Source organism: Brachyhypopomus gauderio, chromosome 15 (genome assembly GCF_052324685.1).
Source record: "Brachyhypopomus gauderio isolate BG-103 chromosome 15, BGAUD_0.2, whole genome shotgun sequence".
Taxonomy (NCBI): domain Eukaryota; kingdom Metazoa; phylum Chordata; class Actinopteri; order Gymnotiformes; family Hypopomidae; genus Brachyhypopomus; species Brachyhypopomus gauderio.
This window is the reverse complement of record NC_135225.1, coordinates 9,844,810-9,858,257: the sequence shown is the minus strand read 5'-3', so window position 1 is coordinate 9,858,257 and position 13,448 is coordinate 9,844,810. Positions and strand designations below refer to the sequence as shown.

Below are 13,448 nucleotides of genomic sequence, written 5' to 3'. Positions count from 1 at the left end.
GGGCCTGTTGGGATGGAGCCATCCATATTGATGTTGGTGTATGTGCTTCATTGGAGTCTTTATTTTACATGAATCAGTGTTCCTTACACATGGTATCCATTGTAGGTTGTGATTTTAACAGTTCGTCTTTAACTGCTGGATATTGTTTCTGGAGTTGTAGACTTGACATATTTGTGTGTGTGTGCGCTTTTTTTTCTTTCTATTCTGATATATTACAAACCTTTGATTTGAAAGCTAACTTCTGGACATATTTTTCTCTTTAATATTGATGATTAAGTGGTTCAGGAATTAAATGAGATGTGGGCGGTTTTTTATACTTCATTAATGCCTCTTACGGAAGCACTAAAGCATTTAAGTTAATTTATAAATGAAGGCTTCGAATGACGGTGTCCTAACAAAAATGTAGTAAGATTAAAATAAAGGGTGAAATTTTCTTTACACACCTCCAAATGTCTGCTCCTTGTATGTACCAGCTGTACGCCGAGATGCTTAGCTGGCTTGTAAGATCTTCCAGGTATAATTGCTCAACAGTTTGTATGCCATATTTGCATGACATCTGGAATCTGCTCAGACCATTCAGGTAGTATTGGAACAGAACTATCTTTTCCTTCTTACCTTTTGACTTTTTTTTTCAGGTGTGGGGGTGTGGGTGGGGCTGCTGTCAATCAGGGCTTTCTGAACTCTGCTCCCAGGGCAAATTTGACTCGCGGTGCCTTTCTTTATCCTGCCAGGTGACATCTTTTGTTAGGTGGAAACTTTTTGGACTTGGGGTTGGTAGACCTGTCGAGCATGAACCGTACTGTTATTATTTATAACCTTCACGTTAGTCATTCTGGGAGCAAGTTTACTTAGATTTTATTAATGACCTTGTGGTTCACAATAATGTAAACGAGTCAGTTAAATCGTTTCATACATTGTTAATGTGTGCGCATGCTTGAATGCTTTGCCATATGCACTTTGTTGTACCGGTTTTTGTCCTTTTGTTTTCCCAGGTTTTCCCAGTTCTTCCTGTGTCCTCTGTTTGACGAGAGCTGTAAGGACCGTGAAGTGAATGCTGTGGACTCTGAGCATGAGAAGAACCTGATGAATGATGCCTGGAGACTCTTTCAGCTGGAGAAGGCCACTGGGAATCCCGATCACCCCTTTAGCAAGTTTGGAACAGGTACTTTTAAATATACACCGTGTAAGGTATCTTACCTACAGAAAGTCCAGGAAAGGAAAACCTCTGCTGTTCCATGGAGTCTCTTTCTAATTATCTTTTGGAACTAGGATACTTCTGTTAAATAATGTGATCACATAGTAGCTCTGTTGGCTCTCCAATGAAGTTGAGTGAAGCTCCTGATATTTGTGCTTGTTTGTGCTGTAAAATTATTTGATTTGTTAGTTTTTGGAGTCTCGTTGTTCTGACATATTACATATTTCACGTATCATGTCACTGCCAGAAATGTACATATAGCATCATTATTGAAAAACCAAATTGGTATATAAAATGTATGGCACAAACTCAACATGAACAGATCAAATATGACTGTGGTTTTTATGAAAGTCTTTTTAGATGGCTAGCTCTATAAATCGCCAAACAATTTGGACATTTTCTGTGGTCAAGCACACCTGTGTTCTGCATGGGAATTTGCATGGCGGCACAGTGGTAACGTCTGCACTCATGCTAATTGAGGGATGTTCCTTTAACACAGCTGTTGGAGTGTTTACAGGGAAGTTTACATTTGCAAATGTGCAAATCGTTGAGGTCTGCATGTTGAATATGAATGCCCGGAAAGGAGATCGGGCCTGGATCAGACCTGTCTTATCCCATCTCCCCTTGCAGTCGTAAGCTAGGCTGAAGCTTCACAGCACCTCCCGAGAGCCACGTCTGTATGTCTGTGTCTGCCTTTCTTTGTTCAGAAAGTCAGCAGCCGCTGAAATAGCTGAAATGCTGAAATAACAGGCGTGGAGGGAATGATGGCCAAATCGATTTCTGGCCCAGTATCATAAGATTTATTTGGTACCAGAGTAGCCAGGTGGGGGCAGTCTTGAGCTGTATGAACCCTCTCTCCCTATTCAGAATACCCCAGAATAAGTGGCCTGAATGAAACCGACGAAGCTGTCAGAGCAGTTCTGCTTTAACAACATCCGCAAGCAGGAGAAGTGAAGCTCATATCTGATGTCTAGATGCTGTTTTTTTCTACTGTGTCAGCAGAGGTGAAGAATTTATGGGGCATCATTCTGCATGGGAGGACAGCACGCTATCAGAAGCTGCTAGTGCAGATCGCAGAGCGGATGCTGAACAATAGGCAGCAGACTTGGGCTGTTCTAGCAGCCCATTTAAAAGGCTGGATTTTCTGTATGGCCTATATTAAACTTGCACTGCTGCATATTAAACTCGTGCCTTGTAGTGCATCTAAACATGTTTGATGTGACGCAGATAAACATCGACATCATTCTGACGCCTTTGCGTTTGTTGGATTATGTGATAACACCCATATATAGCTGGTTTGTCATTACGACAAAGAGAACAACGAGACTTATGAGTCATGTGAGAACAATAATAGTAATAAAAAATATGCTGCCTCAGTTCTGAATATGTCTGGTACCAAATACCTTTTTATTATTGCATTTATTTTCTTCTTTTCTTAACATAGGCAATAAGCTGACCTTGGAGACCAGGCCATCCCAAGATGGCATTGACGTACGTCAGGAGTTGCTGAAATTCCACTCAACGTTTTACTCTTCAAATCTGATGGGACTTTGTGTTCTGGGGAGAGGTCAGTCACTTGCAGACACGCATGTGCTGTGCTGATGTTTCCTGCACATAGACCTTCAGTCATGTGCAGGTTTGATCTGCCTTCCTGACATCGAGTGCGACTTGTTGCTGTCTATTAGAGCTGCAACATCATAAGTTCAAATTCCATGCCTTGGTACTTTCACAAATTATGTATATACTGTGTGTGTGTGTGTGTTGTGCTGTCAAGCACCTGTTTTTTTAATACGTTTGACGTATTTCCCTACAGAGGTAGCACCATTGGACAGAAGATGTTGGAAAATTGTTTGTTTTAGTCTTGGCCTCGCTGGTGGGGGTGGGGGGGGGGGGGTCTGATTTGAGAATGTTTCCCTGTTCTCCTTCCTCCTCTCACCATCGACTGGCTCCTTCAAAGCTGTGGTGTTTCACACAGGCTTCCAAAAACCAAACAGTCTCCTGACGATCTGACTAGGGTATAATTTTATGAGCAAACTTCTGCAATTAAAATGATTGCTTTGTACCACTGGATCTTCACTTTCCCATATTACAGCTGGTTTATTAAATGTATCTAAATTGCCTTTGGACCGTAAATCGGAAATATTGCTGGTCTGTTCATTAACGATGGTTATGTTGTGTTGCATTGTCTTAACGTTGCATGTTTCTCTGACAGCTGGACAGGGCCACATTTGGCAGCTGGGTTTATGATGGCATGACCTCATAACAAATGGCTTTTACAGTCCTTCCCTACAAAGAGCCAGTATAGCGTTCAGCTAGTTTTTTTCCCCCTTTCCAGTGCTTTGGCTAATATGAGAGACAGACTTGCATTCAGACGGAGCTGACCTTGAGGCTTAAAAAGCACCAGCCTAGTACGCTGGCAGCTTTTGCAGCATGACTCATGGGTTTTTAGAGGCATTTGACAGGAGTAAAAGCATGAAAATGCTTCAAACTCCACGCATTGCTCTGCGTCCTCCTGTGCGTGTTTTCTTTATTGCGTCACCTGTGTTTTGTCAGAATCTCTGGACGAGTTGACCGCTTTGGTGGTCAAGCTCTTTGGAGAGGTGGAGAACAAATCGGTGCCTATTCCAGAATTCCCTGAGCACCCATTTCAGGAAGAACATCTTAGGGTGAGAATGAGAACAAACTACATCAACCACTAGCATCCTGATATTGTGTTCTTGGTAATATATGGCAAAATGTTATATTTCAAACAAGTCCACACCAAATACTTTCTGCACAGTGTTCTGCTATAAATCTGTGTGTCTTTTCTGCAGCAATTTTATAAGGTTGTGCCCATTAAGGACATCAGGAACCTGTATGTAAGCTTCCCCATCCCAGACCTACAGAAGTACTACAAATCCAACCCTGGCCATTATCTGGGCCACCTCATAGGACACGAGGGCCCGGGGAGTCTGCTGTCTGAACTGAAGGCTAAAGGTGGGGGGTGCACAGAACACAGAATATAGCTACCATCTGTGCAGAAGAAGAATTTCCATAATTGGCATTGCAGTTTAGTTCTAGAATAGACTTTAATCCATGTCTGGGAGACCATCTGTATTTTACTATTCATACCACGATATACTACTTTATGTTTATGTTTCTGGGATATGAAACGGCATGATGTCACACACGTATGTGAATCACTGGGACGCTGGTGGAGTGTGAGAGTTGTGTGGTTTACACTGTCTGGTATATGTTTAACGTTGGTGTTTCTCGTGTGTAGGTTGGGTTAACACTTTAGTCGGAGGCCAGAAGGAGGGAGCCCGGGGTTTCATGTTCTTCATCATCAACGTGGATCTAACAGAGGAAGGACTATGTGAGCACCAAGGGACCTGGGATTGGGTGTAGCTCGTGTTTGAAACATTCAGATAACATAATGAATATGCTAATCCGCGGACTAACCTTGACACTGGAGCAGCCATTTAATGTCCCCTTTTGAATGTGGGAAATGAGCTAGAGAGTTTTGACTGATTGTATCCGGATGAGTGTTTAACGGATTGAAGCTGGCTAATTGAACGAGATATGCTTCGCCCCCATCGCGGGTGGGGCGGTGTTCTGGGCTTCACCGTTGTCTCCTCCTCTTTGCTTTCAGTGCATGTGGAGGACATCGTCTTTCACATGTTCCAGTACATTCAGAAGCTGCGCACAGAGGGCCCTCAAGAGTGGGTCTTCCAGGAGTGTAAGGTGGGCATAATGACAGCTGTTGGCTTTGCTGTTTAATATTAGACGGACTCGGGGGGTTCTGATGGTCCAAATAGACTTTAATATGGAGGGATGATGAGAACAGGATCGGGAACGCAGTTGGAAGCAGGAGCCGATGCAAAATGTCATTATTGTATGCGCATATATAATATTTTCAAACTAAATATGTAAATTAAGTTGCTTTAAAGTCCCAATCATGAATACCAGAAGCGAGAAGATGATGTGCAGGTTAGAAACTTGATGCAGTGCACAGCTGATAGTAATCAGATATGCAAACAGCTGATGCTGGAGCACAGGTGAAGACGCAAGGAAAGATGAGACGTTTACATGTTAACATTTAAACCATTTCCTATGACAGTCAGGAACAAATAAAAGGAAGGTGTAACAGACAAGTGATTTAAATGGAAACCCTAATTAAAGCGCAGCAGAGATGAAGTCTTGAATCACAATTATAGACAAAAGAGACTAGACTGGACAATAACCTTGCTTGCGGCCTTCAAGTTATTCTCAGCGTTTGTTCTTTGTCTGTGTAGCATAAATGCTAAATGCTCTTTCACGCTGTTGTATGACGTTTCCCATGTCTGACTCTCTCCTGTAGTGTCTCCAGTGTGACCAGGCCTTAAACGATAAAAGATCACACAGTGCAGGATTTGACGCATTTTAAATATGCCCAGGTTACAGTGTCTTGCAAAAGTCTTCAGAGCCCTTCAAAATCAGATTTGTCTGGTTTACAAAAGACACGTGCAGATTTTTCCAATCAGTGTTTCCACTGCAAACCAATGCTCTTAAAGTAAAAGAAACAAAAACAAAAAACTCAATGCTGTTTGCATGAAAATTTAAATCCCTTCAGGTTGATGCTAGCTAGAACCGCCTTTTGCCGCCTCAATATCTGTAAGTCAGTTGGAGTAACTTTCCACTGTTTAGGGATCATTTTCGGTGCTTTTTCCTGGCACATTTGCTCAGGTTGTTGGGTTCACCGTCTCTGCTGACGGTTCTGTATTGTGCAGCATCCTTCTGTCCTTCGGCTCAGTTGCACAGTCCCCGCCAAGAAGAAGCTTCCCCACACTATGAAGCTGCCACCCAAATACTTCACGGAGATGGTTTTTAAAGAAATACGCTGTGCTACTCTCTCGTTTGTTTGTTTTGTTGTTTGTATTTTACTTTTACCACATGGCGTTTTGAATTTTGGCCAAAGACATAAAATGGTCTCATCCGATCACAAAACTCTATCCCACATTTAATCTGGATCAGTCATGCTTTGACGTGTTTTCTGCCCCTCTGTAATGGCGTCTTTATACTTATACTTCCATATTGGGCAGTTTCTGAACTCTGTAGTTCAGAAGTCAAAGAATGTTTTCTTACATAAAGCTAAGATAACTAAATTGGTTCAGAGGGCCTTTTAAAGTAAAATACACCACAGCACAAAATATCAGATTGTCATTTGTAAGTCAAATGAATGTGATGACCTTTAAGGTGGTTGAAAGCATTTGTAAGGCATCATATCAAGAGCCAGCTGTCCATGATGACACATTTTGCATATTCGAGTACCATGACATTTTCTACAGAACTGAAAGAGGTCTCAGTTAGACACAGCAGCTAATCAAACAGAACAATCTTGTGTTTTTAGAGCTGCAATTATATATATATATATATTTTGTTTGTTTCTGTTATTTGTGTCTGTAGGATTTGAACACTGTGGCCTTCAGGTTCAAGGACAAGGAGCGTCCACGTGGATACACCTCTAAAGTGGCCGGACTTCTTCATGTAGGTTCTCTCTAACCCATCAAAAACTTGAAAGGTCGTCGCCATGACTACATGCTCTTGCTCAGTCAGCTACGGCTGTCTGCCCACTGCCTGCTGATTGTACCAGTTTTGTCAGTGCTGTATGCAGGTGTTGGGTTGTAATGGAGTGCATTTTATTCATGGCTTGTTTTACATGCATAAATTGGGGCTTCAGACAGCAACTGATTTGGTAACAAGCTGTTTACTTTTATTTTATTTTACTGGATGTGTGGTTTTATTGAGCAGTATGTACAGGGTTATATGACACCGCTCCTGGCATCAAAAATAGAGGAGGTGACTGATTTAGACTCTGCTGAAAACATGGTCACTCATTACTGTACCGCTGCACAACCGTTCAGGAAGCGTTCTGCCTACTGTCACAGCCACGTATTTTAATCCTGGTCTCATCACTCCAGTGCTCCTGTCACCGCTCGTCTGCACCTCCGTTCATGTGTTTTTGTGCACAGTCGAGTCCCTAGTTTCCACGTCAAAGGTACGGCTTTTTGGCCACAGTTCTTCCATGAAGTCCTCTGGCTGGACTTCTCAGGGCAGTAGAAGAGTGTTTCTGGGAGTCACGGGTTTCTGCCCATTTTGAGCTGATTGCACCGCTGGACATGTTTTCATTTGGACGGGGAGTAAGCATGAAGTGTCATCTTCTGCACCAAGTTTCCTTGGCAGACCAGTGTGTCTATGGTCCTCTACGCTGCACATTTCTTTGGGCTTCTTCCAAAGAGCTTGTATGGCAGATCTTGAAACCCCAGTGTGCCTGTGCGAGACCTTGCTGATACAGTATAAAACCACCTTGTGTCATGTGCTGTGCTCAATCTTGCCATGACGTATGACCTGTGACATGACACCGTCTTCCACAACTTCACCTTTGTAGCACAGTTCAGCTGTCCCTCACCTTGATTTAAGCCTCATACATGGCACTTTCTGTTTCAGTTAATGACCGCATCAAGCTACATATGAAAATCATTATCACCTGTTGGGCTAATCTACTGGTTAATCACAAACCTGACTATAATCCTACACAATTCTGTTGTGCAGGTGTACCTAGAAGTGATGCGGTTTTGAAGGCAAATACTGATTTGATTTAAATTTCTTTTGTTCATTCACTTTGCACATTATTTGACAAAAATAAACAATTAACACTTCTATTTTGTAAAGCATTCTTACTTCACAGCATTTTTCACACCTGCCTAAAACACACACACACACACACACACACACACATTCGCCAATAACCCTCTCCCAGTTGTTTTTCTGAGGAAGGAGGGGGATCCTGTGTAGTGTCTTGGCTGTTCCCAGGACTGCACTCTTCTGTAGGGAGATATCTGCTGTTCCCAGGACTGCACTCTTCTGTAGGGAGATATCTGCTGTTCCCAGGACTGCACTCTTCTGTAGGGAGATATCTGCTGTTCCCAGGACTGCACTCTTCTGTAGGGAGATATCTGCTGTTCCCAGGACTGCACTCTTCTGTAGGGAGATATCTGCTGTTCCCAGGACTGCACTCTTCTGTAGGGAGATCTCTGCTGTTCCCAGGACTGCACTCTTCTGTAGGGAGATATCTGCTGTTCCCAGGACTGCACTCTTCTGTAGGGAGATATCTGCTGTTCCCAGGACTGCACTCTTCTGTAGGGAGATATCTGCTGTTCCCAGGACTGCACTCTTCTGTAGGGAGATCTCTGCTGTTCCCAGGACTGCACTCTTCTGTAGGGAGATATCTGCTGTTCCCAGGACTGCACTCTTCTGTAGGGAGATATCTGCTGTTCCCAGGACTGCACTCTTCTGTAGGGAGATATCTGCTGTTCCCAGGACTGCACTCTTCTGTAGGGAGATATCTGCTGTTCCCAGGACTGCACTCTTCTGTAGGGAGATATCTGCTGTTCCCAGGACTGCACTCTTCTGTAGGGAGATATCTGCTGTTCCCAGGACTGCACTCTTCTGTAGGGAGATATCTGCTGTTCCCAGGACTGCACTCTTCTGTAGGGAGATATCTGCTGTTCCCAGGACTGCACTCTTCTGTAGGGAGATATCTGCTGTTCCCAGGACTGCACTCTTCTGTAGGGAGATCTCTGCTGTTCCCAGGACTGCACTCTTCTGTAGGGAGATCTCTGCTGTTCCCAGGACTGCACTCTTCTGTAGGGAGATCTCTGCTGTTCCCAGGACTGCACTCTTCTGTAGGGAGATCTCTGCTGTTCCCAGGACTGCACTCTTCTGTAGGGAGATCTCTGCTGTTCCCAGGACTGCACTCTTCTGTAGGGAGATATCTGCTGTTCCCAGGACTGCACTCTTCTGTAGGGAGATCTCTGCTGTTCCCAGGACTGCACTCTTCTGTACGCAGATATCTAATGTTCCCGTGATCTGTTGGAGCCATTCACCCAGGTTGGGGATCACAGTCCCTAGTGCTCCGATTTCTATGGGAAACACTATTGTCTTCACCTTCCACATCTTTTCTAGCTTTTCTTTCATCCCTTGATATTTGTCAAGCTCTTCATTCTTCATGCTGTGTGTGTGTGTGTGTGTGTGTGTGTGTGTGTGTGTGTGTAAAAGTAATTAATTAAAGCATTGAAGCAGACTAAATATTACTCAACTTTCGTTAAACAATAGCTATCATTTTATGTGTCTTTAGTTAGCCAAGCTACACAGTTGCTAAATTGATGCATAGGTAGCTTGGTACTTTTACATTCCGTAAGCTAACGTATCGCGTTATTTAGCAGATGTTTGAGTACATTAGATGCCGTACCACTGGACCGGTGCGATTTCTCATGCCCTGTCAGTACAGCAGCATCCAAGTTTCATGCATCACATTTTTGTTCACCCTAAATTAACATTTCAGGTCAGAACTGTCATGTCTGCTCTTAAATGAAAATTACTTTTGCATTAAAAAAAGTAAATGCAGCCATTTATCTCGCCCTTTAGAACGCTTATCTAGATATTTATTTAGAGGTTTATTTGTAAAACTGTTTTGTCTGTTGTACCCTTTACAACTATACCTGTGGGTTTTTGTTCTGTACGTTTCTCTCGAGTAAAAAAAAAAAGCGCTCATCCCTGAGTGATGGGTTTTTAGGCGAACTACTGATTCGGTACCCTTGTGGTGTCCTCTGTACATGGCTAATCCTGGCACTGGGAAAAGTGTCATGATGAACCCTTTGGTGTTTTGGGGACTCTTAACAGAAGCGTAATGATGCAGCACAATTGCCTGGATGTCTAGTTTTACCGCCAGGGCTCGTGCAGAACCGCTTGATGCTCTCTGAGGCAGAGAGGCATGTGTTGCCCTGCCTCCTCAATGTCACAGTGCCATACCTAGTGTGTGTGTGTGTGTGTGTGTGTGTGTTAATCATGGCTACTGGAAATAGAGCCTTGTTTTGTCGTCATCAAGTTTTTTTGATGCTTTCTTCAAGAGTGCTCCACGTGTCTGTTTTCCAGTATTACCCACTGGAGGAGGTTCTTGCTGCTGAGTACATGCTGGAGGATTTCAGGCCAGACCTTATAGAGATGGTGCTGGAAAAGCTGCAACCAGAAAATGTCAGGTCAGTCAAACACGCACGTGTGCTCACACACCCAGACCGCCTGTCTGCTGTTTGCAGCTCCACGTATTGTTTTATTAACCCCACTGAATTGGTAGGTCCCCTCTCTCCACATCACTGTTTCTGCTGCTCCCCTTCTGTCCTAACTGCCCCACACCAGGCTGTAGCTGCCCTGCTCTATGGGCACTGCCTCCTGAGCTGCTCCTGGTGTGGCCCCCACATGCTTGGTTTGCAGCCCCAACTGGATACACTCTCAGTACACATGCACCGGCCTGAATAAATGAAAATGATTTTCTAGACACAATTCATGACCCAAGAATGACTAGAGCAAAATTGTTTCTTGGTGTGGCGATTGTCCTTGTCCAGACTGGGATGAATGCTGTGATCCCCTTAAAAAAAATGGGTTTAAACTACTTTATTTTACTATCTTGCCACTGCTTCCTTATCTTGCCTTGCATTTGGCATTCGGAGTCTTAAGAGGTGTGTGTGTGTGTGTGTGTGTGTGTGTGTGTAAATGCACCATTTCTTTCTTTTTATGTGTCCATGGAATGTAAATAAATGGAGCGTTGTGAATGCCATTTCCTATGAAGCTCTAAAACGGAGTTACTCCACAGTGATTCTCCTCCTCCTTCCCCATGGGTCGAAGGCAGCAGAGACTCCCCCACATTCCCCATGGTAGCCTGTTGGCCTGCTGTGAAGCTGTTGATGCTCCACACTTCCTTTCTAACATTTTCTGCAAGCCTTTTCAATGTGCGCTTTAAGTTGTATACTACAAAAAACGGCTGTATGGTGAGAGATGCTACAACCGTACTCTTAGGTAATGAGAGGCAGGGCCTGCCTTAATTAAACCAGACAAGTAATCCTTATCGTCACCCTCTCATGCGGTCAATTGTGGTTATGATGGTTATGAGATGCTCGTGAACTTGCAGCATCTGCTAAGTGTCTCTTTCAGTGTCAGAGGTCATGACAGAAAGGGAGTATAGTGGAGTCTCGTTCCCGGGCAGGAGTCGATGAAAACCGAGCTTCTCTGGAAATCCACTTAAGTGCAGCCTGCTGCACACATGTAAAAGTCCAGGCCGCTGGATTGGTTTAGCAGCCATGCTCTCGGAAAGCTGATCTACTTGATGGTGTCACTGCTCGAGGGCAGTAGCCTTGTGAAAGTAGGGCAGCGGTGGAGGTCCGTACCACCAGGTGTGGGCCGAGCAGCCAGGCAGGTCATCTGGTGGTTTACAGACTCTGGTAGAGCAGAGTCACTGGACTCCAGCCAGCACCACGAGGCTCTACGCCACATCTTCGTTTTTACCGGTAGAGGTGGTTTTGGTTCACACAGATGCCGCTGAGACCTGCAGACGGTGACTATTTTAGGCTCCGATTTGCAATTAATTGATGCCAGTGACTCAGAATAGCGAGACTCTGAAGGTCCCCCATCGATCAGAGCCACCCAGATTGCCTCGGCTCATTTCTGTCCAGATATAGAACATCGATCCCTGTCCTCGTGTGCCAGATTGAGGGTTTGTTGGGAACTCAAGCTTTCCACATATAATGCAATCATCCTGGCACTGAAAGCCACTTACTATAGAGCAGCTTTGCTAAAAGAAGAGTTCTGCTGTCCGGCTCCCCCCGGGAGGCTCTGAGAGATGGAAGTGTCACTGTCCGTAAACCGAGAGTGGATTGTACTACAGGTATTGATGCCGGTCTATTCCTGTTCCTCTCCAGGGTCGCGGTCGTCTCCAAGTCTTTTGAAGGACAGACAGATAAGACTGAAGAGTGGTACGGAACCCAGTACAAACAGGAGTCCATCTCTAATGAGGTCATCACGGTGAGTGCCACTTTCAGTCAGATTATGAGGTGATCAGTTAAACTGTCTAACATGGTTCATTTTGATGCTGTATTACTAGCTAATAAGAACATTCAAGTCAAGTTTTGTTTCATTTTGTTCTTTATTGCAATGGACATATTGACAAAGCAGCTTGAAAGAGATTGATGAATAAACCAGAGGACCTTGATTTGGGGTGGTTAGTAGACACTAGCGCAATTTCCAAAATCCAAATTCTTTCTGAAATGGATATTTTTTTTGCTGACATAATGCACCTGAGAACTAACTCATGGTTAGAACTAGCAGTGATCTAATGATGGAAAACTGTAGATTGCAGGACTGAAATATGAAAAACTGACTTGCAGAAATCTATTTATTGAATTACTATACTGTGGGAATCACACATGGCAGACCTTGCTTCAAATGTGGACCAAATTATGGTTCTGTCTGGATCTGCCACCAATTTTCTAATCATATGAATAAATAATGTTCATGGGGTCTTTTTTGTTTTTCTCTCCCCCAACCCCCCTCCCTCCCTCTCCTGACGTGGCAATGAACAACCGATCCAGTTAATTGAGCCAGTCAAATGGTTTGTTTACCCTGTGTGATCAGTTTGCTAGAGAGAGTAATATTGGAAGTGAAAGTGGTGACAACATGGTTTGTTCCAAAATAAAGAAAGTTGAAGCAGAACTCTGAAACACTAAACTTTCAAAGATGAAGAGACAAACCAATTATGTTCATTCTTCCAACAGCCAATTCTAAACCCGTGTATCTTATATATTCCAAAAATGCTGATCATCCTATAGATTGTATTAATCGGCGCTGTCAAGAACCACTCTGAGCACAGATCCTCTGAGCAAATGGATCCACTCCAGTCCACGCTGAGGGCGTGCACAATGACCAAACTGACACGTGTGACCCAGTATGATGGATCTGCACTACACTTGTACAAACCAATAACATTAAACCTCAGTCCTAAAATTGGCATTGCTATATTATCTAGGTCACACCTGACCAAGGGTGTAACACAATTTAAGATGCGTTTAAGAGACGAAGGCACAGAGGCAGTTGAGATGCGGGGGATTGGGGGGGGGGGGGGGGGGGGGGTTAGCTGTGAAACAGGAGGGCTCAGTCACCACAGATGGTGCTCCTGCCATGGTAGGAAACGAGAAGGGGAGGTGTGTAGCACAGATCAAATGGGTCAGTCCTGATCTCCTGGCTTAGCACAGCCTCATCCATCAGGCAGTCGTGTGTGCCATTCTGTCAGAAGAGCTTGCAGGAGTAATGAGGTAAACGCTTTGAGGAAACTCATCAGATTCCTCAGGGCATCCATATCCCATCAGCATAGCCCGCCGGGAGAATTCTGGAGAGGCACTGAGGCAAA

General features: G+C 44.1%; 1 protein-coding gene across 2 annotated transcripts in view; it reads left to right on the top strand.

The window, feature by feature from the left end:
• Positions 1-13,448, top strand: part of ide (insulin-degrading enzyme) — a 33,464-nt gene that overhangs the window by 3,041 nt on the left and 16,975 nt on the right. For both annotated transcript variants that reach the window (XM_076975280.1, XM_076975279.1), the window contains exons 4-12: positions 993-1,162; positions 2,640-2,762; positions 3,749-3,861; positions 4,009-4,171; positions 4,458-4,550; positions 4,827-4,918; positions 6,620-6,700; positions 10,148-10,251; positions 11,965-12,067. In XM_076975280.1, coding sequence (XP_076831395.1) covers positions 993-1,162; positions 2,640-2,762; positions 3,749-3,861; positions 4,009-4,171; positions 4,458-4,550; positions 4,827-4,918; positions 6,620-6,700; positions 10,148-10,251; positions 11,965-12,067 — 1,042 coding nt within the window. The remainder of the gene's footprint in view (positions 1-992; positions 1,163-2,639; positions 2,763-3,748; positions 3,862-4,008; positions 4,172-4,457; positions 4,551-4,826; positions 4,919-6,619; positions 6,701-10,147; positions 10,252-11,964; positions 12,068-13,448) is intronic.